At 48.7% G+C, this 23,863-nt stretch overlaps 1 protein-coding gene across 1 annotated transcript in view; it reads left to right on the top strand.

The window, feature by feature from the left end:
• LOC119951958 (nitric oxide synthase, brain-like) overlaps nt 1-23,863 on the top strand; it is a 304,521-nt gene that overhangs the window by 181,216 nt on the left and 99,442 nt on the right. Inside the window, exons 15-18 of the mRNA XM_038775360.1 lie at nt 2,994-3,010; nt 5,639-5,749; nt 11,838-12,012; nt 22,506-22,641. Coding sequence (XP_038631288.1) covers nt 2,994-3,010; nt 5,639-5,749; nt 11,838-12,012; nt 22,506-22,641 — 439 coding nt within the window. The remainder of the gene's footprint in view (nt 1-2,993; nt 3,011-5,638; nt 5,750-11,837; nt 12,013-22,505; nt 22,642-23,863) is intronic.

Here is a 23,863-nt window from a genome sequence, read left to right on the forward strand (position 1 = left end):
GGGTTACGGGTATAGGGTGGATACGTGGGTTTGAGTAGGGTGATCATTGCTCGGCACAACATCGAGGGCCGAAGGGCCTGTTCTGTGCTGTACTGTTCTATGTTCTATGTTCTAACCCCCTCATTCCATCATCGGGAGCTCCCTCTCTCCCTCACCAGGAACCCCCTCACTCCAACACCGGTAACCCCCTCATTCCCTCACCACGGACTACCTCACTCCCTGACGGGGAACTCCCTCACCTGGAAATCCCTCACCGGGAACACCCTCACTCCCTCACCGGGAACACCCTCACTTCCTCACCGGGAACACCCTCACTCTCCCACCAGAAACTCCCTCACTCCCTCACCGGGAACTCATTCCCTCCCTTACCAGGAACTCCCTCACTCCTTTACCAGGAACTCCGACACTCCCTCACCAGGAACTCCCTCACACCAACACTGGGAACCCCCTCACCAGGAACCCCCAACTCCCATACCGGGAACTCCCTCTCTCCCTCACCGGGAACTCCATCACCGGGATCTTCCTAAGTCCCTGCCAGGTACTCCCTCACCGGGAACCCCCTCGCTCCCTTACCAGGAACTCCCTCACTCCTTTACCAGGAACTCCGACACTCCCTCACCAGGAACTCCCTCTCTCCCTCACCGGGAACTCCCTCACTCCAACACCGGGAACCCCCTCACCCCCTCACCAGGAACTCCCTCACCAGGAACTCCCTCACCTGGAAAATCCTCACTCCCTCACCGGGAACCCCCTCACTCCAACACCGGTAACCCCATCATTCCCTCACCAGGGACTACCTCACTCCCTGACGGGGAACTCCCTCACCTGGAAATCCCTCACCGGGAACACCCTCACTCCCTCACCGGGAACACCCTTACTTCCTCACCGGGAACTCCCTCACTCCCGTACCAGGAACTCCCTCACTCTCCCACCAGAAACCCCCTCACTCCATCACCAGGAGCTCCCTCACTCCATCTATAGACTCACTCCATCTATAGGTCTACATCTGAACCTAAGGGGCACCAATATCCTGGGGGGGAGATTTGTTAGTACTCTTTGGGGGGGTTTAAACTAATTCAGCAGGGGCATGGGAACCTGGATTGTAGTTTTGGGGTACGGGAGATTGAGAGTAGAGAGGTCAGGAGCATAGATTTGACTTCGCAGGAGGGCGCCAGTGTTCAGGTCGGTGGTTTGAAGTGTGTCTATTTCAATGCCAGGAGTATACGAAATAAGGTAGGGGAACTGGCAGCATGGGTTGGTACCTGGGACTTCAATGTTGTGGCCATTTCAGAGACATGGATAGAGCAGGGACAGGAATGGTTGTTGCAGGTTCCGGGGTTTAGGTGTTTTAGTAAGGTCAGAGAAGGGGGCAAAAGAGGGGGAGGTGTGGCGCTGCTAGTCAAGGACAGTATTACGGTGGCAGAAAGGATGCAAGATGGGGACTCTTCTTCCGAGGTAGTATGGGCTGAGGTTAGAAACAGGAAAGGAGAGGTCACACTGCTGGGAGTTTTCTATAGGCCACCTAATAGTTCTAGAGATGTAGAGGAAAGGATGGCGAAGATGATTCTGGAAAAGAGCAAAAGTAACAGGGTAGTTGTTATGGGAGACTTTAACTTTCCTAATATTGACTGGAAAAGATATAGTTTGAGTACATTGGATGAGTCGTTCTTTGTACAATGTGTGCAGGAGGGTTTTCTGACACAATGTGTTGACAGGCCAACAAGAGGTGAGGCCACATTGGATTTGGTTTTGGGTAATGAACCAGGTGTTAGATCTGGAGGTAGGTGAACACTTTGGAGACAGTGACCACAATTCGGTGACCTTTACATTAGTGATGGAAAGGGATAAGTATACCCCGCAGGGCAAGAGTTATAGCTGGGGGAAGGGCAATTATGATGCCATTAGACATGACTTAGGATGTGTAGGTTGGAGAAGTAGGCTGCAAGGGTTGGGCACACTGGATATGTGGAGCTTGTTCAAGGAACAGCTATTGCGTGTTCTTGATCAGTACGTACCAGTCAGACAGGGAGGAAAGGGTAGAGCGAGGGAACCGTGGTTTACCAAAGAAGTGGAATCTCTTGTTAAGAGGAAAAAGGAGGCCTATGTGAAGATGAGGCGTGAAGTTTCAGTTGGGGCGCTTGATAGTTACAGGGAAGCGAGGAAGGATCTAAAGAGAGAGCTAAGATGAGCAAGGAGGGGACATGAGAAGTCTTTGGCAGGTAGGATCAAAGAAAACCCAAAAGCTTTCTATAGGTATGTCAGGAATAAAAGAATGACTAGGGTAAGAGTAGGGCCAGTCAAGGACAGTGGTGGGAAGTTGTGTGTGGAGGCTGAGGAGATAAGCGAGATACTAAATGAATACTTTTCGTCAGTATTCACTCAGGAAAAAGATAATATTGTGGAGGAGAATGCTGAGACCCACGCTATTATAATAGATGGCATTGAGGTGAGTAGGGAAGAAGTGTTGGCAATTCTGGACAAGGTGAAAATAGATAAGTCCCCGGGGCCTGATGGGATTTATCCTAGGATTCTCTGGGAAGCCAGGGAAGAGATTGCTGAGCCTTTGGCTTTGATTTTTAGGTCATCATTGGCTACAGGAATAGTGCCAGAGGACTGGAGGATAGCAAATGTGGTCCCTTTGTTCAAGAAGGGGAGTAGAGATAACCCCGGTAACTATAGGCCGGTGAGCCTAACGTCTGTGGTGGGTAAAGTCTTGGAGAGGATTATAAAAGATATGATTTATAATCATCTAGATAGGAATAATATGATTAGGGATAGTCAGCATGGTTTTGTGAAGGGTAGGTCATGCCTCACAAACCTTATCGAGTTCTTTGAGAAGGTGACTGAACAGGTGGACGAGGGTAGAGTAGTTGATGTGGTGTATATGGATTTCAGTAAAGCGTTTGATAAGGTTCCCCACGGTCGGCTATTGCAGAAAATACGGAGGCTGGGGATTGAGGGTGATTTAGAGATGTGGATCAGAAATTGGCTAGTTGAAAGAAGACAGAGAGTGGTGGTTGATGGGAAATGTTCAGAATGGAGTTCAGTTACGAGTGGCGTACCACAAGGATCTGTTCTGGGGCCGTTGCTGTTTGTCATTTTTATAAATGACCTAGAGGAGGGCGCAGAAGGATGGGTGCGTAAATTTGCAGACGACACTAAAGTCGGTGGAGTTGTAGACAGTGCGGAAGGATGTTACAGAGGGACATAGATAAGCTGCAGAGCTGGGCTGAGAGGTGGCAAATGGAGTTTAATATGGAGAAGTGTGAGGTGATTCACTTTGGAAAGAATAACAGGAATGAGGAATATTTGGCTAATGGTAAAATTCTTGGTAGTGTGGATGAGCAGAGGGATCTCGGTGTCCATGTACATAGATCCCTGAAAGTTGCCACCCAGGTTGATAGGGTTGTGAAGAAGGCCTATGGTGTGATGGCCTTTATTGGTAGCGGGATTGAGTTCCGGAGCCATGAGGTCATGTTGCAGTTTTACAAAACTCTAGTACGGCCGCATTTGGAGTATTGCGTACAGTTCTGGTCGCCTCATTATAGGAAGGACGTGGAAGCTTTGGAACGGGTGCAGAGGAGATTTACCAGGATGTTGCCTGGTATGGAGGGAAAATCTTATGAGGAAAGGCTGATGGACTTGAGGTTGTTTTCGTTAGAGAGAAGAAGGTTAAGAGGTGACTTAATAGAGGCATACAAAATGATCAGAGGGTTAGATAGGGTGGACAGCGAGAGCCTACTCCCGCGGATGGAGGGGACATAGCCTTAAATTGAGGGGTAATAGATATAGGACAGAGGTCAGAGGTGGGTTTTTTACGCAAAGAGTGGTGAGGCCGTGGAATGCCCTACCTGCAACAGTAGTGAACTCGTCAACGTTGAGGGCATTTAAAAGTTTATTGGATAAGCATATGGATGATAATGGCATAGCGTAGGTTAGATGGCCTTTAGTTTTTTCCATGTCGGTGCAACATCGAGGGCTGAAGGGCCTGTACTGCGCTGTATCGTTCTATGTTCTCTGTTCTATCAGCGGGAACTCCCTCACTCCCTCACTGGGAACTCCCTCACCGGGAACTTCCTAAGTCCCTGCCAGGTACTCCCTTACCAGGAACTCCCTCACTCCTTTACCGGGAACTCCGACACTCGCTCACCAGGATCTCACTCACTCCCTCACCGGGAACTCCCTCACTCCAACACCGAGAACCTCCTCACTCCCTTACCGGGAACTCCCTCACCGGGAAACTCCTCAATCCCTCACCGCGAACTCCCTCACCAGGAACTCCCTCACCGGGAACCCCCTCACTCCAACACCGGTAACCCCCTCATTCCCTCACCAAGGACTACCTCACTCCCTGACGGGGAACACCCTCACTCCCTCACCCGGAAATCCCTCATCGGGAACACCCTCACTCCCTCACCGGCAACTCGCTCACTGAGAACCCCCTCACTCCATCACCGGGAGCTCCCTCACTCCATCACCGGGAACTCCCTCACTCCCTCACCAGGAACACCCAACTCCCATTACGGGAACACCCTCTCTCCCTCACTGGGAACTCCCTCACCGGGAACTTCCTAAGTCCCAGCCAGGAACTCCCTCACTGGGATCCCCCTCGCTCCCATACCAGGAACTCCCTCACTCCTTATTGGGAACTCCGACACTCCCTCACCAGGAACTCCCTCACTCCCTCACCGGGCACTCCCTCACTCCAATACCGGGAACCCCCTCACTCCCTCACCGGGAACTCCCTCACCAGGAACTCCCTCACCGGGAAAATCCTCACTCCCTCACCGCGAACTCCCTCACTCCCTCACCAGGAACTCCCTCACCGGGAAACCCTCAATCCCTCACCGGGAACTCCCTCACCGGGAAATTCCTCAGTCCCTGCCAGGAACTCCCTCACCGGGAACCCCCGCGCTCCCTTGCCAGGAACTCCCTCCCTCTCTCACCAGGAACTCCCTCGCTCCCTCACGAGGAACTCCCTCACTCCCTCAATTAAGAGGTGACTTAATTGAGGCATACAAGATGATCAGAGGATTAGATATGGTGGACAGTGAGGGCCTTTTTCCTTGAATGGTGATGGCTAGCACCTGAGAGGGGACATAGCTTTAAATTGAGGGGAGATAGATATAGGACAGATATCAGAGGTAGGTTCTTTACTCAGAGAGTAGTAAGGGCATGGAATGCCCTGCCTGCAAAAATAGTGGACTCGCCAACATTAAGGGCATTTAAATGGTCTTTAGATAAACATATGGATGATAATGGAATAGTGTCGATGGGTTTTAGATTGGTTTCACAGGTCGGCGCAACATCAAGGGCCGAAGGGCCTGTCCTGCGCTGTAATGTTCTATGTTCATGAATGGATTGGAAAACGTGACAAAATTTTAATCTTGCATAATTGCTGTCCGGGTGCCAGTTTGGCTCAGTACCGTTTGGAGTCTGGCAGCCGTCTTTGTGTGGTAAGGGGTTTACGGAGTGGAAGATTTGGGATGCCAGCTGGGATAGTTTTAAAATCTGGAGTCAAATCAGTTTCTTGTCAGTTGTGTGTCCAGTATCACTCTGTCCAATGTGTCCAATGTCGGTACACAAATTGTTCTTCATAGTCTGGTGCACATTTCTGAGTATTTACTTTCTCTTTCAGGAGTTATAAAGCTCGATTTAACAGTTTATCTGATGATGATTTTGAGCCGTTCAGTGGGACAGCCTCTGAGGAGAATTGTTTTGAGAGCACAGGACCATTGGCTAGTGTGCGGTAAGTAGAATATATATCTATTCAGATCTTATGTCAATTGTCGGTCAGTTGGTACCAAATTCCCTTCTCAGTCACTGAGTTTTGGTTTCAAGACCCACTCCAGTAGTTGAGCACAACATCGAGGTTTGTGCTGAGGGAGAACTGTAACTGTAACTATGATGTCTTTCAGATGTAATATTAAACTAAGGCCCCATCTACCTGTTCTCTACTTCATATAAGAGCAGTGGAGTTCTACCTCTACCTGGCCAAAATTTATCCCTCAGTCAATATTAATATAAACAGATTATCTGCTCATTCTCACATACTGGGTGTGGGATCTTGCTGTGTGCAAACTTGCTGCTTTCCTGCATCACAATGTGACCGCACTTTAAATGACTTCATTGGGTGTTGAGCACCTTGACACAGCCACAGATCATCAAAGGGCCAATAGAAATGTCCATCTCTCTTTTTGAAATCATTGGGCCGGTCAGCCACGAACAAGAAACCAGAGAGGAAGAAAATAAATTATTTCCAAAATCTTTCATAACATATTTGTTTAATTTGACGCAATTGGGATGTTTGAATGGGATTATACACAGCAAGATCACTTAAACAGTGATTTGAATCATATTTGAATCTGTTGAGGGTGATGCTCGCTGAGGGGTCCTTTCCAGGAGAACCTCCTGCCCTCCCAATGAAATGCAGTGATGTAGAACAAATATTCAGTGGTAGATTTAAATTTAGATTTAATGTCACGTATACCGAGGTACAGTGAAAAGTATTGTTCTTCATACGGATTGGACAGATCGTTCTATACATGAGAAACGTAGGACATGCATAAATACGCACTGTAAATGCATAGACATCGGGTGAAGCATATGGAGTGTAGGCTACACAATAGAGAAGATATGTGGAGAGACCAGTTCAGTTCATAAGAGGGCCATTCAGGAGTCTGGTAGCTGCGGGGAAGAAGCTGTGTTTGACGCTGTTAGTGCGTGTACTCAGACTTATGTATCTTCTGCCCGATGGAAGAGAGAATAACCCGGGTGAGAGGGGTCTTTGATTATGCTGCCCGCTTACCCGAGGCAGCGGGAGGTGTAGACAGAGTCAATGGATGGGAGGTGGGTTCGGGTGTTACAAAGATTCAGTGTTACAAAGTGTGAACTGGCCCCGACACTGTCCTTTCAAGATTAGCAGCTGTTTCCAGCTGTGGGATGGAACCTATGACCTCAGGTGAATACTGAGACAATCAGCACTCCTTCAGCTGTTGGGGGAGGGGCATGGAATTGGGGAAGGGGTGAACTTGAGATGGTGTTTGGATTTGGGACAGTTAGGTTTTGTGTATGGGGTGGGGATAGGTTTTTGGCTGGAGGTAGGGAGAAGAGTTGGATAGGTGAAGAGTGTGGAGTTTGGAGGACAGGGCTTGGGCATTGGGCAGAGGAAGTTTTGGAGCGGTGGGTGGGTGTTCAAGGCCACCTCTATGCCAACCATTAAATACCAATCTATACTAATCCCATTTAACAGCATTTGGTCAATAGCATATGGTGCCTTGCCGATTTAAGTGCTCATTCGGATGCTTCTTAAATGTTGCCTCCTCCACCCTCTCTGGCAGCATGTTCCATGTTTCAACCACCCTCTGGGTGAAAAAATGTTTCCTCAGGTTCCCTCTAACCCACTTACTCCTCACCTTAAATCTATGCCCTATGCCCTCTGGTCTTAGACACCTCTGCCATGCGGAAAAGCTTTTTACAATCTACCCTATCTATGCCTCTCATAATTTTGTAGACATAAATACATAGAACATACAGTGCAGAAGGAGGCCATTCGGCCCACTGAGTCTGAACCGACCCACTTAAGCCCTCACTTCCACCCTATCCCCATAACCCAATAATCCCTCCTAACCTTTTTGGACACAAAGGGCAATTTAACACGGCCAATCTACCTAACCTGCACGTCTTTGGACTGTGGGAGGAAACCGGAACACCCGAAGGAAACCCACGCAGATACGGGGAGAATGTGCAGACTTCGCACAGACAGTGACCCAGCAGGAAATTGAACCTCGGACCCTGACGCCTGTGAAGCCACAGTGCTAGCCACGTGTGCTACCATGCTGCTCTACCTCTATCAGATGCCCCCTCCTCAGTCTCCTCTATTCCAGGAAACAAACCCAGCCTATCCATTCTCTCCTCATAGCTGAAACTTTCCAACCCAGGCAACTTCCCGGTGAATCTCCTCTGCACCTCCTCGAGTTCAATCACGTCCTTCCTGGTGGTGAAAAAAACTGCACATAATATTCCATCTGTCTCCTCACCAATATTTTATAAAAGAAATTACTGTGGATGCTGGAATCTGAAACCAAGAGAGAATGCTGGAAAATTTCAGCAGGTCCTGTAGGGACAAAGGGTCATCTGCACTCAAAATGTTTGCTCTTTTCTCTCCCTACAGGTGCTGCCAGTTTTTCCAGCATTTTCTCTTTGGGTTCAATATTTTATCAAGTTTTAACCAGACCGCCCTGCTCCTATGTTCTATGTCGCAGCTAATGAAAGCAAGCATTCAGTATGCCTTCTTCACCACCCTACCTACCTGTGCTGCCACCTTCAGGGATCCATGGGTGTGTACACCAAGGTTCCTTTGTTCCTCAATACCCCCTAGGGGCTCACCATTCATTGTGTATATCCTACACTTATTAGACCTCCCAAAATGCATTACCTCACACTTATCAGAATCACAGAATAATACAGCACAGAATAATAATACAGAATAATACGGCCCATTGAGTCTGCGCCGACATATGAAAACACCTGACCTGCCTACCTAATCCAGCACTTGGCTCATAGGCTTGAATGTTATGACATGTTATGACATTCCAAGTGCTCATCTGGGTACTTTTCAAAGGATGAGTGTCCAGGGAAGTGGGATGGAAATTTGCAGAAATGGGAGGAGAAGGGCAGGAGCAGGGGAAATGTTTAAATACATGCAGGTTCGAGATTTTGCCAGGAAGGGGATACAGAGCTTCCCGGTGGAGCCAGCCTCCACATTGCTGAGGAGGATCTGCTCCCCCTAATCTTGAGGCTATGCCTCCATGCCAGGCAACATATTTGTTGCTGCTTATTGTTTATTGTTGGTGGGTGAAAATTTGGGAGAAAATGTGAAAATGGAGGAGAATAAAAATATTTTTTTTTAAAAAGGATGTGAGTGTTATGGGCCAGGGTTTTGAGAACACCAAAGTATATCACTTGACCCACAACTGTTTATTGATTTTAGGGAGGAGCATAAGGAGCGACCTTTTGGGTGTTATTCAACAAGAGGCTTTAAGCACTTTTAAACAAAACAAAGTTTATCCTACAAATTCAGTGAACAGTTTATAAACACACACAGTAAGCATTTTATCAATTACAAATGTAAGTACCCCACACAGCTACAGTACTCTATAAAACCCTCAATAATTTCCCTTTCTGTTGTTTAAGCTTGATAACAACATCCAATAAAACCAGGAAAACCCTTTTAACAAAACAGTAGGTTTGAATTCTTTACAGAAAACAGTTATCACTTTTAATTTATCAAGTGATCTGGACACCTTTTAACATACAGAGAGAGAGGAGAAGCCTTTTTTCGGAATCCAGCTTCCAACAGTGTAAACCGAAAATACAACTCAGAGCCACAGCCCAGCACCAATCAAAGAATAACATCCCTGAAGCCATGTGATAATACAAACATTTCTTAAAGGGACACTCACATGACAGTGAGGCAACCCCACCCTCTGGACAAAAACGTTTTTCCTCAAATCCCCTCTAAACCTTCCATTGAACTTGCATCCCCTCGTAACTAACCCTTCAATAAGGAGAACTAAGAACAATTCAGCACAGAAACAGGGCCTTCGGACCTCTCAGCCTGCTCCGACCATAGTACCTGTTTAAATTAAACCGTATGCACTTATGGAGTCCGTATCCTTCCATTCCCACCCGATTCATATATTTGTCTAGATGCCCCTGAAATGCTGCTATCATACCTGCCTCCAGCACCTCCCCAGGCAGCGTGTTCCATATATTTACCACCCTCTGTAGAAAAAAAACTTGCCTTGCACATCAGTTCTAAACTTTTCCCCACACACTTTAAACCTATGTCACCAAGTACTTGACTGTCCTACCTTAGGAAAGAGCATCTGACTATCCACTCTGTCCGTGCCACTTGTAATTTTGTAGACCTCGTATCAGGTCACCTCTCAACCTCCGTCGTTTCAGTGAGAACAGACCGAGTTTATCTAACCTCTCCTCATGGCTAATGCCCTCCATGCCAGGCAACACCCTCTCCAAAGTATCCACATCCTTCTGCTGTGGTGTCCTTAAAACAGAAGTAGATAGGTTCTTGGTCAATAAGGGGATCACGGGTTATGGGGAGGAGGGAGGAAAGTGGGGATGAGAAAAATATCAACCATGATTGAATGGCGGAGCAGACTCGATGGGTCAAGTGGCCTAATTCTGCACCAAGACCCTGTACAGCTGCAGTAAAACAGCTTTGCTCCTGTACTCAGTCGTCTTGCAATGAAGGCCAACATACCATTTGCCTTCATAACTAGTTGTTCTTCTTGCATGTTTGCTTTCAGTGGCTGGTGTGTAGGTCACGTTGTACTTTAACATTTATTAAGCTATCTCCATTTAAATAACACTCTGCCATCCTGTTTCTCTATCTGAGTGTTTTGAGTGTGGGTGGGGTTTGGAGTGGGGGTAGGGTTTTTATTGGAGGCAGAGTTGGAGTGGGGGCCAGGCTTTTATTGGAGGTGGGATTTGGCAGAGGGGCAGGGTTTGGCATGGGGCAGGGTTTGACATGGGTGGGGTTTGATGTGGGGCGGGGTTTGGCATGGGGCGGGGTTTGACATGGGTGGGGTTTGGTGTGGGGCGGGGTTTGGCATGGGGCGGGGTTTGGCATGGGGCAGGGTTTGGCATGGGGCGGGATTTGGCAGAGGGGCAGGGTTTGGTGTGTGGGCGGGGTTTGGTGTGGGAGCGGCGTTTGGTGTGGGGGCGGGATTTGGTGTGGGGCGGATTTGGTGTGGGGGCGGGGTTTGGTGTGGGGAGGGGTTTGGCATGGGGGCATGGTTTGGTGAGGGGGTGGGGTTTGGAGCGGGAGGTGGGGTTTGAGTGGGGGTGGGGTTTGCAGTGGGGGTGGGGTTTGGAGTGGGGGTGGGGTTTGTTGTGTGGGTGGGGTTCGGAGTGGTGGTGGGGTTTGGAGTGGGGGTGGGGTTTGGAGTGGGGGTGGGATTTGGAGTGGGGGTGGGGTTTGGAGTCGGTTGCGGGATTTGGAGTCGGGATGGGTTTGGCGTGGGGCGGGGTTTGTTGTGTGGGTGGGGTTTGGAGTGGGGTTTGGAGTGGGGGGTTTGGAGTGGGGGTGGAGTTTGGAGTGGGGGTGGGGTTTGGAGTTGGGGTGGGATTTGGAGTGGGGGGTGGGGTTTGGAGTGGGGGTGGGATTTGGAGTCGGGGTGGGTTTGGCGTGGGGCGGGGTTTGTTGTGTGGGTGGGGTTTGGAGTGGGGTTTGGAGTGGGGGTGGGGTTTGGAGTTGGGGGTGGGATTTGGAGTGGGGAGTGGGGTTTGGAGTGGGGGTGGGATTTGGAGTCGGGGTGGGTTTGGCATGGGGCGGGGTTTGTTGTGTGGGTGGGGTTTGGAGTGGGGACGAGGTTTGTTGTGGGGGCGGGGGACAGGGTTTGGAGTGGGTGGTTGGCGTTTGGTTTGGTGGCGTGGTTTGGGGTGGAGACGGGGTTTGGTGTGGGGGCGGGGTTTGGGGTGGAGGCGGGGTTTGGTGTGGGGGCAGGGTTTGGGGTGGAGGTGACCGTGTGGGGGATTCATGCATGGAGTTTTTGGAATGATGGCAACATTATGACAAATGTTGAATGAGTTTGGAGATGAAAGGAGAGTTGGAGATTACTTGTACAGGGGTCATGGCTTGGTTCTTTGAGGAGAGGGGGAATGGTGGCAGAACTGGAACAGAAAGAAACAATGGCTCAAAAGAGGAAACCATTAACAGTATCAGCTGACGTGGAAATTCTTGCCCTCTCCATCTCTGTCTCATTCAGTGAGGTGCCTATGGCAGAGTTACAGTCTAATTTTGATTCTTGCAGGTTTGCAGTTTTTGGCCTGGGTTCACGAGCGTACCCACATTTCTGTGCTTTTGCTCGAGCCATTGACACAAGACTAGAAGAACTCGGAGCAGAAAGAATTCTACCAATGGGGGAAGGAGACGAGCTGTGTGGGCAAGAGGATCTCTTCCGCATGTGGTCCAAGAACATTTTCAAGGTCTGAGAGAATGACTGACAGCCTGTTTATTTCACAGTCTATTCTGTCTGTCTCTCTGTCTGTCTGTCACATCTCATGTTCTCTGTATTCCTGTGAATATTCTTTTGTTTCGACACCCTGGGTGAGTGCGTGGTCAATTCCAGCCTCACAGACCCCGGAGTCCCAACCTAAGTGAATTAACCACTAATTTGTATATTGTTCTTAGATCTTTAACCCCTGACTGCTTCAATGACTTACAGGCATCAAACTTGTAAGTAAAACACAAAATAACTTTATTTACAAGAGAGTTCAACATGTAATGGCCATAATAGAACAACAGTCTGCGAATCTAATTACTCCCATAACACCATCCCACCCTCCACACACGGACACATAAGACAGACACACAGCAGGGAAGGGAAGGATCAAAATAATGGAGATTAAATGGGACGAGAGAAGAGAATCTTCGCTGCGGAGGTTGCGTTCTTTGTCTGCATGATCTTCTTAGAATGCGGGGTGTTGAAAACCATTGGATTGTTTGGATTTGCCTTCAACCAGAACTCTCAGACTATAAGGTTTTCTCTGGGAAGTTACAGAAAAGATTCCCCTCAGGTCTGTACAATTCTAACTTGCATCCACCAGATGGATTACCTGAGTCAAACATGAGAGTTTTAAATGGATTTTCAAACGGCCACTCTGCCTTTCAACTGGCCTTGTGCAGGATTTCTGGCTGTTGTGTGGAGATTGAGGCAAGGGCCTGGTCAACAGGGCCTTTTAGGATTATCAGGAGAAATCTCAGACTGGGATTTTGCCAGACTTTCAAACAGAGGATTAAACTTCTACAGGCCTACCTACTGCTTGCAGTCTTTCAATCAGAAATTACCTTCAATGGCCTGGCTGGTCAGTGTTTTAAAATCACCAGCCTTCGCTGATGTTGTTCCTGCTGCTGTCCAGATTGCAGCAGAAACAGAAAGGCAAAATGGAACCTGTCTTCTTCTCCAGAAACCTTCCAGAAACTTCTGAGGGGCTCCTCCAATCACAATCGAGAATCAAACAAGATCAAGAATTCCAGAAGAGCCGATTGGCTCCTAGTCAAGTCCATCAAAATGGCATCACAGGGTCCTACTGCACAGTACACTGCATGGAGGGAAATCCCTTTGGGCCAGTTCAACTAACACCTTGCAGCGGGGGGTGGGAGCGTTCAAAAGTCTGCAGTTTTAAACCTAAAATCCTCAATATTGCAGCAGTCAGCAAGACAGTAATTAGAAGGAACACAAGGATCAGACGAGGATTTAAAAGAGATTCCTTACACTTTTTCAATGTCACATCTTGTTCATGTCCTGTCCGTGTGTTTATCTTTCACCTAAAGCCTGGAGAAATCTCAGCGAACATTTTCTTTTTTCTCATACTTGGGAGAGAATGATGATCTAGAAATAGAGGTGAAAAGTCCACTGCTTCCTAAAGGTGGATGCTTCAAAAAGTAAGCAGTACAAAAGGAATTGGAGGTTAAGATAAAGTGTGATCTACTGAGTCACGTTGCTCTATTATGCCAGTCTTGACAGGGGTCTAGTGGTGGAAGCGGTAACCAGGCTGGAGACTTCACTGAGTAGGAAATTGTCACTGCTCAGCCAGGATTCTAGTAAAGCCATGTTAATGCACTCATCCACAATAAGATTATGAATGTCAAGCGATTGGAGTAACAGAACAATAACTGATCTTTACGGAAATGATATTTCAGCTGCAGGTTACATTCCAAAAAGAGGAAAAGGCAAGGAATGAACGTCAGCGCTCTTGGAATAACATGAGAGATAGTGATCAAACACACCTTCTCCCCCACAACCCTGCACATTCTTCCTATTCAGATAATAATCCAACTACCTCCAGAAAACCTTGATTCAATCTGCCTCCACCACACTCTGACAATGCATCCCGGATCCTAACCACTCGCTGTGTGAATCTGCCTCCACCACACTCTGACAATGCATCCCGGATCCTAACCACTCGCTGTGTGAATCTGCCTCCATCACACTCTGACAATGCATCCTGGATCCTAACCACTCGCTGTGTGAATCTGCCTCCACCACACTCTGACAGTGCATCCTGGATCCTAACCACTCGCTGTGTGAATCTGCCTCCATCACACTCTGACAATGCATCCCGGATCCTAACCACTCGCTGTGTGAATCTGCCTCCATCACACTCTGACAATGCATCCTGGATCCTAACCACTCGCTGTGTGAATCTGCCTCCACCACACTCTGACAGTGCATCCTGGATCCTAACCACTCGCTGTGTGAATCTGCCTCCATCACACTCTGACAATGCATCCCGGATCCTAACCACTCGCTGTGTGAATCTGCCTCCATCACACTCTGACAATGCATCCTGGATCCTAACCACTCGCTGTGTGAATCTGCCTCCACCACACTCTGACAATGCATCCCGGATCCTAACCACTCGCTGTGTGAATCTGCCTCCACCACACTCTGACAATGCATCCTGGATCCTAACCACTCGCTGTGTGAATCTGCCTCCATCACACTCTGACAGTGCATCCTGGATCCCAACCACTCGCTGTGTGAATCTGTCTCCATCACACTCTGACAATGCATCCCGGATCCTAACCACTCACTGTGTGAATCTGCCTCCACCACACTCTGACAATGCATCCCGGATCCTAACCACTCGCTGTGTGAATCTGCCTCCACCACACTCTGACAATGCATCCCGGATCCTAACCACTCGCTGTGTGAATCTGTCTCCATCACACTCTGACAATGCATCCCGGATCCTAACCACTCGCTGTGTGAATCTGCCTCCACCACACTCTGTCAATGCATCTCGGATCCTAACCACTCGCTGTGTGAATCTGCCTCCACCACACTCTGACAGTGCATCCTGGATCCTAACCACTCGCTGTGTGAATCTGCCTCCATCACACTCTGACAGTGCATCCTGGATCCTAACCACTCGCTGTGTGAATCTGCCTCCACCACACTCTGACAGTGCATCCTGGATCCTAACCACTCGCTGTGTGAATCTGCCTCCACCACACTCTGACAGTGCATCCTGGATCCTAACCACTCGCTGTGTGAATCTGCCTCCATCACACTCTGACAATGCATCCCGGATCCTAACCACTCGCTGTGTGAATCTGCCTCCATCACACTCTGACAGTGCATCCCGGATCCTAACCACTCGCTGTGTGAATCTGCCTCCACCACACTCTGTCAATGCATCCCGGATCCTAACCACTCGCTGTGTGAATCTGCCTCCACCACACTCTGACAGTGCATCCTGGATCCTAACCACTCCCTGTGTGAATCTGCCTCCATCACACTCTGACAGTGCATCCTGGATCCTAACCACTCGCTGTGTGAATCTGCCTCCACCACACTCTGACAGTGCATCCTGGATCCTAACCACTCGCTGTGTGAATCTGCCTCCACCACACTCTGACAGTGCATCCTGGATCCTAACCACTCGCTGTGTGAATCTGCCTCCACCACACTCTGACAGTGCATCCTGGATCCTAACCACTCGCTGTGTGAATCTGCCTCCACCACACTCTGACAATGCATCCTGGATCCTAACCACTCGCTGTGTGAATCTGCCTCCACCACACTCTGACAATGCATCCCGGATCCTAACCACTCGCTGTGTGAATCTGCCTCCACCACACTCTGACAGTGCATCCCGGATCCTAACCACTCGCTGTGTGAATCTGCCTCCACCACACTCTGACAGTGCATCCCGGATCCTAACCACTCGCTGTGTGAATCTGCCTCCACCACACTCTGTCAATGCATCCCGGATCCTAACCACTCGCTGTGTGAATCTGCCTCCATCACACTCTGACAGTGCATCCTGGATCCTAACCACTCGCTGTGTGAATCTGCCTCCACCACACTCTGACAATGCATCCCGGATCCTAACCACTCACTGTGTGAATCTGCCTCCACCACACTCTGACAATGCATCCCGGATCCTAACCACTCACTGTGTGAATCTGTCTCCATCACACTCTGACAATGCATCCCGGATCCTAACCACTCGCTGTGTGAATCTGCCTCCATCACACTCTGACAATGCATCCCGGATCCTAACCACTCGCTGTGTGAATCTGCCTCCATCACACTGACAGTGCATCCTGGATCCTAACCACTCGCTGTGTGAATCTGCCTCCACCACACTCTGACAGTGCATCCTGGATCCTAACCACTCGCTGTGTGAATCTGCCTCCATCACACTCTGACAATGCATCCCGGATCCTAACCACTCGCTGTGTGAATCTGCCTCCACCACACTCTGACAGTGCATCCTGGATCCTAACCACTCGCTGTGTGAATCTGCCTCCATCACACTCTGACAATGCATCCCGGATCCTAACCACTCGCTGTGTGAATCTGCCTCCACCACACTGTGACAATGCATCCCGGATCCTAACCACTCACTGTGTGAATCTGCCTCCACCACACTCTGACAATGCATCCCGGATCCTAACCACTCGCTGTGTGAATCTGCCTCCACCACACTCTGACAGTGCATCCTGGATCCTAACCACTCGCTGTGTGAATCTGCCTCCACCACACTCTGACAATGCATCCCGGATCCTAACCACTCGCTGTGTGAATCTGCCTCCACCACACTCTGACAATGCATCCCGGATCCTAACCACTCGCTGTGTGAATCTGCCTCCACCACACTCTGACAGTCCATCCTGGATCCTAACCACTCGCTGTGTGAATCTGCCTCCACCACACTGACAGTGCATCCTGGATCCTAACCACTCGCTGTGTGAATCTGCCTCCATCACACTCTGACAATGCATCCCGGATCCTAACCACTCGCTGTGTGAATCTGCCTCCACCACACTCTGACAGTGCATCCCGGATCCTAACCACTCACTGTGTGAAAAAGTTTCTTCTTGTCTCTCTATTGCTTCTTTTGCCAATTACCTTAAATCTGTACCCTCTGCTTCTCGATCTCTCTACCAGTGGGAACAGTTTCTATCTATCTACACCCTCATGATTTTGAATATCTGCATCAAATCTCCTCTCAATTTTCTTCTTTTCCAAGGGGAACAGACTAAACCTCTTCAATCTATTTTGTAACTGAATTTCTTCATCCCGGGAATCACATATGTGAATATTTTCTGCACTCACTCTAATTCCATCACCTCTGTCCTGAAGTCCGTCACCCAGAACAGGTTTTTACACCATGAAGGCTCCCCTCGTTAAAGGGGAAGCCCTGCCCCATTATTGGCAAAGTTCGTATTCCGTGAAGGTCACGGGGAACCAGATGGTCCACACCCTGTGACCTCTATGGGGGTTTTAACCCTCATCACCCCACTCCCAAGTTGGGTCTGGAGGCATGTACCGGATAGGTCACCAGCATTTGCGCATGGAGCATCGAAGTGGGATTGGAGCAGCTGGTGCGGCATCGGGATTCGACGTGGTAGTCTCTACCGGCGGCAGAATATCCACGTCATAGTCGGAATCAGGTGAGTCCATGTCTGACATCTCCATGTCCTAGATCTGGTTGGCTGCAGGAGCAGGGGACGATGGCGGTGGTGGTGGCAGTGGGGGCATCATCGGTGGTAGCCGGGGGGTGGAACATGTGTGACCAAGGTATCTAGAATTGGATCCGACACTTCGGAAATTCGGCTATGGAAGTGAGGTCCACATGTCATTTGGACTCCCGGCCTTGATCCGCACATTGTAGGAGACCGCACCGGACTGCGAGAACACTACACCTGAGACCCATGCAGCACCGTCGGAAAAATTGCGGACGTATTCTAAATCTCGTGGGCGAAACCGTGCAAATATATGTGAAGACCCACATAAGCCTTGGTCCTGTCCTATCCACAACAGACCTGCCCAGAAATGGATGACCATGCTCAGTCGGGTGCGGGAGCGGCGTCCCATCAATAATTCAGCTGGCCTCTGTTGTGGCGTGCGGCATGGTCCGATTGCAGGAAAAGAATCGTGCAAATAGAGTCTCCCAAGATCCAGATGTCTGCCTCTTCGTGCCTTGCTTGAACGTTCGGCCAGTCCATTGGAGGTTGGGTGGTATGGGGCATTGTATGTGCGAGCCCGTGATGTTGGCTGTCACATAGGAGCCAAATTCCACACTCTTGAAGGCCATCCTGTCTCCCTGTCTCTATCTCTCTCTCTGCCTCCTACTTGCAACTCCCCCAGTCTCCCTAACTCGATCTGCTTCTGTCTCCCTGTCTCCATCTCCTTCCCTGTATCCTTCTCCATCTGCCTCCCTGTCTCCATCTCCTTCCCTGTCTCCTTCTCCATCTACCTCTGTGTCCATCTCCTTCCCTGTCTCCTTCACCCTCTGTCTCCCTGTCTCCTTCCCCCTCTGTCTCCCTGTCTCCGTCTCCTTCCCTGTCTCCTTCTCCCTCTGTTTCCCTGTTTCCTTCTCTCTCTGTCTCCCATTCTCCACCTCCTTCCCTGTCTCCTTCTTCCTCTGACTCCCAGTCACCACCTTCCCCGTTTCCGTCTCCTATTTCCCTCTGGCCTCTTTGTCTCTATCTCCCTCTGGCCTTTCTGTCTCCATCACCCTCTGGCCTCTCTGTCTCTATCTACCGCTAGTCTCTCTGTCTCCATCACCCTCTGGCCTATCTGTCTCCATCACCCTCTGGCCTCTCTGTCTCTATCTACCGCTGGTCTCTCTGTCTCCATCTACGTTTGGCCTCTCTGTCTCTATCTACTGCTGGTCTCTCTGTTTCCACCTACGTCTGGCCTCTCTGTCTCCATCTACCTGTCACTATCCTCTTCCTATCTCTGTCCATCTCCCTCTGTCTCCCTGTTTCCATCTCCCTCTGTCTCACTTTCTCCATCAACTCATTATAGGAAGGACGTGGAAGCTTTGGAACGGGTGCAGAGGAGATTTACCAGGATGTTGCCTGGTATGGAGGGAAAATCTTATGAGGAAAGGCTGATGGACTTGAGGTTGTTTTCATTAGAGAGAAGAAGGTTAAGAGGTGACTTAATAGAGGCATACAAAATGATCAGAGGGTTAGATAGGGTGGACAGTGAGAGCCTTCTCCCGCGGATGGAGGTGGCTAGCACGAGGGGACATAGCCATAAATTGAGGGGTAATAGATATAGGACAGAGGTCAGAGGTAGGTTTTTTACGCAAAGAGTGGTGAGGCCGTGGAATGCCCTACCTGCAACAGTAGTGAACTCGCCAACATTGAGGGCATTTAAAAGTTTATTGGATAAGCATATGGATGATAATGGCATAGTGTAGGTTAGATGGCCTTTAGTTTTTGACTTCCCATGTCGGTGCAACATCGTGGGCCGAAGGGCCTGTACTGCGCTGTATCGTTCTATGTTCTATGTTCTATGTTCTAACTTCTGTCTCCCTGATGCCATCTCCCTCTGGCTCCTTGACTCCATCGCCCCCTGTCTCCAGCTCCCTGTCTCCATTTCCCACTGCCTCCATCTCTCCCAGTCTCCATCGTCCTCTGAGTCCTTGACTCCCTGTCTCATCTCCCTCTGTCTCCCTGACTCCATCTCCTTCTGTCGCCATAACTTCATCTCTCTCGGTCTGCCTGTCTCCATCTCCTCTCCCTATCCTCTCTTTGTCCCTGCCTCAGTCCCCCTCTGCCTCTCTGTCTCCATCTCCCTCTGGCCTCTCTGTTTCCATCTCCCACTGACTCCATTTCACTGCCACTGTTTGCCTCCACCTCTCTGTCTCCATCCTCTCTGCCTCTCTGTCACTGTTTGCTTCCACCTCTCTGTCTCCATCTCCCTCTGCCTCTCTGTCACTGTTTGCCTCCACCTCTCCGTCTCCAACTCCTTTCATGTTCTGTAGACTGGCCAAAGTGAATGATGAACTCGAGAACATTTGGTTTAAATCATTTATTTAATTTACTGTTGCTGCAGATTGATACAAATACATTGCCATTTTGTATGACTTGAAACTCCGTGGGCGGGAATCTCCATTGCCAGATGCCGATATCATAATCAGCGATCGCGCGCAGAATCCCTGTTTGCGACCAAATTGGGGGAGGCTCCGCCCCTCCAAAATAGTGTCATCAAGGGGTACGCCGGACGCTGTTGGGATGGCCTCAGGACGTTACCTTAAGGCCTTCCCCCGATGCTCTGCCGCGATGGGCCGAGTTCCCGATGGCACGAGCCACAGGTGCTCTCAATTTTCGTGAACCTGGCATGGCGGCTGCGTACTGTCTCCAGCGTGCCACAGTCGGGGGGAGGAGCCGTGCTACTGGCCGGGTGGCTTCAGTGAGGGCTGGGGTGACTGGTGGGGTGTGGGCCGGGGGGGGTGACAAGTAGATGACCAGGGGGGCACTATCTGGCAGGTTGTGTCTGCGCGCGGCTGATGCCATGTTGTATGGCGCGATTGCTGCAGGTGGCCGCGTGCACATGCACGGCCATGGACCCGGCAATTCTCCAGCCGTTTATGTCGGGAAGGCCATGCTTTTTATGTGGCGTGGATGTTAGCCCTTCACCGGTTGGAGGTTCAGTGCTATGGCATCGCTGAATTTTTCGTTGTAAAACCAGGCACTTCCTCCGGACATAGCCTCAAAATCAGAGAATCCAACATCTTGTCTTTGCTGGAGATCATGACTACAAATAAAGTGTCCTCCAGACACATCCCATCAATTGCGCTAAGACTCTTTGTTCAGAACTTTTCCTTGTATAACATTGGGTTGCAAAATGATTCCTGCCATTCTAGGTGGCACATGTTCTTCCATAAGCAGGGCATTGCTGTAGCAAATGCCCTTTGCCACATCACGGACACAGAATGGAGGGGACGGACACTCAAATTGGTCACCCACATTGGGAACGCGTTTCTTATTCAGCTGCGTCACCACACTAATGGCGTCAGCCGCCTCTCCTGCCTTTGCACTGAAATTACGGAGTTTCAATGTGTCGACTGCTTTGCAGCAAGCACACTAGCGTGACATATTTGAACTTTCAGGTTGCAGGTCTGTTTCCCGCAGAAGCCGCTCGCACACTTTATCACTGGAGATTCCGAAAACTATCTGGTCTCATATCATTGATGACAGGATTGTGCTATAGTTGCACAACTGTATCTTCAATTGCAAGTCAGTGAGGAAGCTATCAAATGCCTCTCCCGCGTTCTGGGTGTGCGTACGGAATATATTTTTGTCTCGGGGAGCAATGCTGATTGCATTGTTGAAATACTTCTTCAAATCTTTTGCTATCAGCCTTGTTTTCAAATACAAGTATTGAATGTTTCATTTTCTTGGGGACCTGTGACAGTGAGCAGCAACATAATAGGCCTCCCATCGAGCTGTGTCTGCAGACCAAGGGCTGAAACATAGAATTTAAACTGTTGCTTAAACACCCTCCAATTCTTGTCTATGTAACTGATAATCAGAAGCTGTTGAGGTGCCTTGATGCCTTCCATCCCGGGCTTCGAAGTTTTACCGCACATTGAGCACCAAATGCCAGTAGCTTACAAGGCTGGTAGCAAAGATGCATTTCCTTGCTTATCCTTCAAAGTTACCTTTAGTGGTTCGGATTTTTTCGCACAGAATCTTCTAGTTCTTGTTAAAACCTGGTACTATGTCATGTTCTGTTGACTGGCCAAAGTGAATGATGAGCTATCAAACATTTAAATAATTAATTGTAGAACAACTGCATGATAAGATAACTAGAATAAATAAAATAATAAACTACTAACACTAATTAACTATTGTGGAACCACTGCAAAATATGTCTATCCTCCAGCACGACCTACTCCCAACTCCCAGACCATAAGATCACGTGATAAGTTTACACTGTCACCTAGTGGTCAGAGGTTGTGCATTACATTATATACAAACATAATCACATTCCCTTTCCTTTGGAAAAATGAAATGATTTACAGGCATTAAATTACTTGTTACATTTCATCATGATATGCATAACTACATACGTGTTCAGAATAATTTTTTTTACAGTCTGTTAGAAGTTCAGTCTTTCTGGCTTGCATCTTATTCTTGTAGACCTTCTGAGTGTCTGCTGAACTGGCAAAGGTTCTTCATGTTGTCTAGTGTTTGTTGCTTCAGTTTGATGTTCTTCGTGTATTGATGTATCATCCTCTTTTTGTGTTTGTTCCGTATGTTCTTCAGATATTCTAGAACTACTGCATGCTTCTTCTGGTGGTTGCATCACAATGGTTTGTGGCATTTTGGAGACTCATCTACAAACCTCTTTGTTGATTTGGCTTAAACTCTCTCCATTGCCCCCTTTTTTGACAAGAGTGGTTGCTTCTCTGTTCCTGGATTAGCGGAGTCCTGCAACACATGGAACTGAAGCAGTTCACAGCGTGTGCCTTTTGTTTGCTTCCCACACTGTGTTCACACTGTCTCCCTCTGCCTCCCAGTCTCCACGTTCATCTGCCTCCTCATTGCCAACTCGCTCTGCCTCCCTGCATCATATATCTACAGTCAATCACAGATAAATGTCATTCTATGTATTCTATGAATTAATCACATTGCTAACATCGTGTTCTATTCACCCCCACAGGCAGCCTGTGAAGTTTTCTGTCTCGATGAGGAGTCTTTTGGAAATGACGGGAATTCAGATTTCCACAATGATAGTACTTGGAAACCAAACAAATATAGATTATCAATCGTGCCTGACGTGATCGAACTAGCATCAGGTGAAACGTGACGGATGCTATATTTAAGGACTGCACTATGTGTGTGTTTGTGTGTGTGTGTGTGTATAACCCAATTTTTTTTTAATTCTTCAGATAATGGTCCAATTCTCCTTTGAAAACTATACTCGCTCTGTATACTTCCCTCACAACTTATCTATGACTTGTACTATCACTCCTTTCTCCATCTCTTTCGAGTACTCTAAATGAGTACTTTGCATCAGTGCTCACTAAAGGACTTTGTGGAAGATGATTCTTGAGTAGGGTGTGTGGACAATCTGGATCATGTTAACATTGAAAAGGAGGGGAGAGCACGGTGGCACAGTGGTTAGCATTTCTGCCTCACGGCGCCGAGGTCCCGGATTCGATCTCTCCCCGTGTTTGCATGGGTTTCGCCCCCACAACCCAAAGATGTGCAGGATAGGTAGATTGGCCATGCTAAATTGCCCCTTAATTGGAAAAAATTAATTGGGCACACTTAAGTTCAAAAAAAAATTGGTTCCTTTAAAAGATATTAAGGTAGATAAGTCTCCTGGGCTGGATGGGATTTATACCAGAATACTGAGGGAAGCAAGGGAGGAAATTGCTGGGGCCTTGACTGACATCTTTGTATCCTCATTGGCTACAGATGAGATCCCAGAGGGCTGGAGAATAGCTAATGTAGTACCACTGTTTAAGAAAGATAGCAGAGATAACCCTAGAAACTATAGGTCAGTGAGCCTCACGTTGGGAGTAGGTAAATGATTGGACAGAAATCTGAGGGGCAGGATTTATACCCATTTGGAAACAAATGGACTCATAAACAAGAGACAGCATGGTTTTGTGAAGGGGAGGTTGTGCCTCATTTACTTGATCGAGTTTTTGAGGAGGTAACAAAGATTATTGATGAGGGAAGGGTGGTAGATGTTATTTACATGGACTTCAGTAAAGCCTTTGACAAGGTGCTCATTTCAGACTGGTATGAAAGGTGAAGGCACACAGGATCAGAGGTGAGGTGACAAGATGGATACAGAACTGGCTAGGTCACAGAAGGTAAAGTAGGAGAAGGGTGTTTTTCTGAATGGAAGGCTGTGACGAGTGGTGTTCCACAGGGATCTGTGCTTTGGCCTCTGTTGTTCGTAGTGTACATAAACGATTTGAATGAAAATGTAGCCGGTCTGATTAGTAAGTTCGCGGATGGTGGGGTGGCAGATAGTGTTGAGGATTGTCAGAAGATACACAGAAG

Source organism: Scyliorhinus canicula, chromosome 17, assembly GCF_902713615.1.
Source record: "Scyliorhinus canicula chromosome 17, sScyCan1.1, whole genome shotgun sequence".
NCBI lineage: Eukaryota > Metazoa > Chordata > Chondrichthyes > Carcharhiniformes > Scyliorhinidae > Scyliorhinus > Scyliorhinus canicula.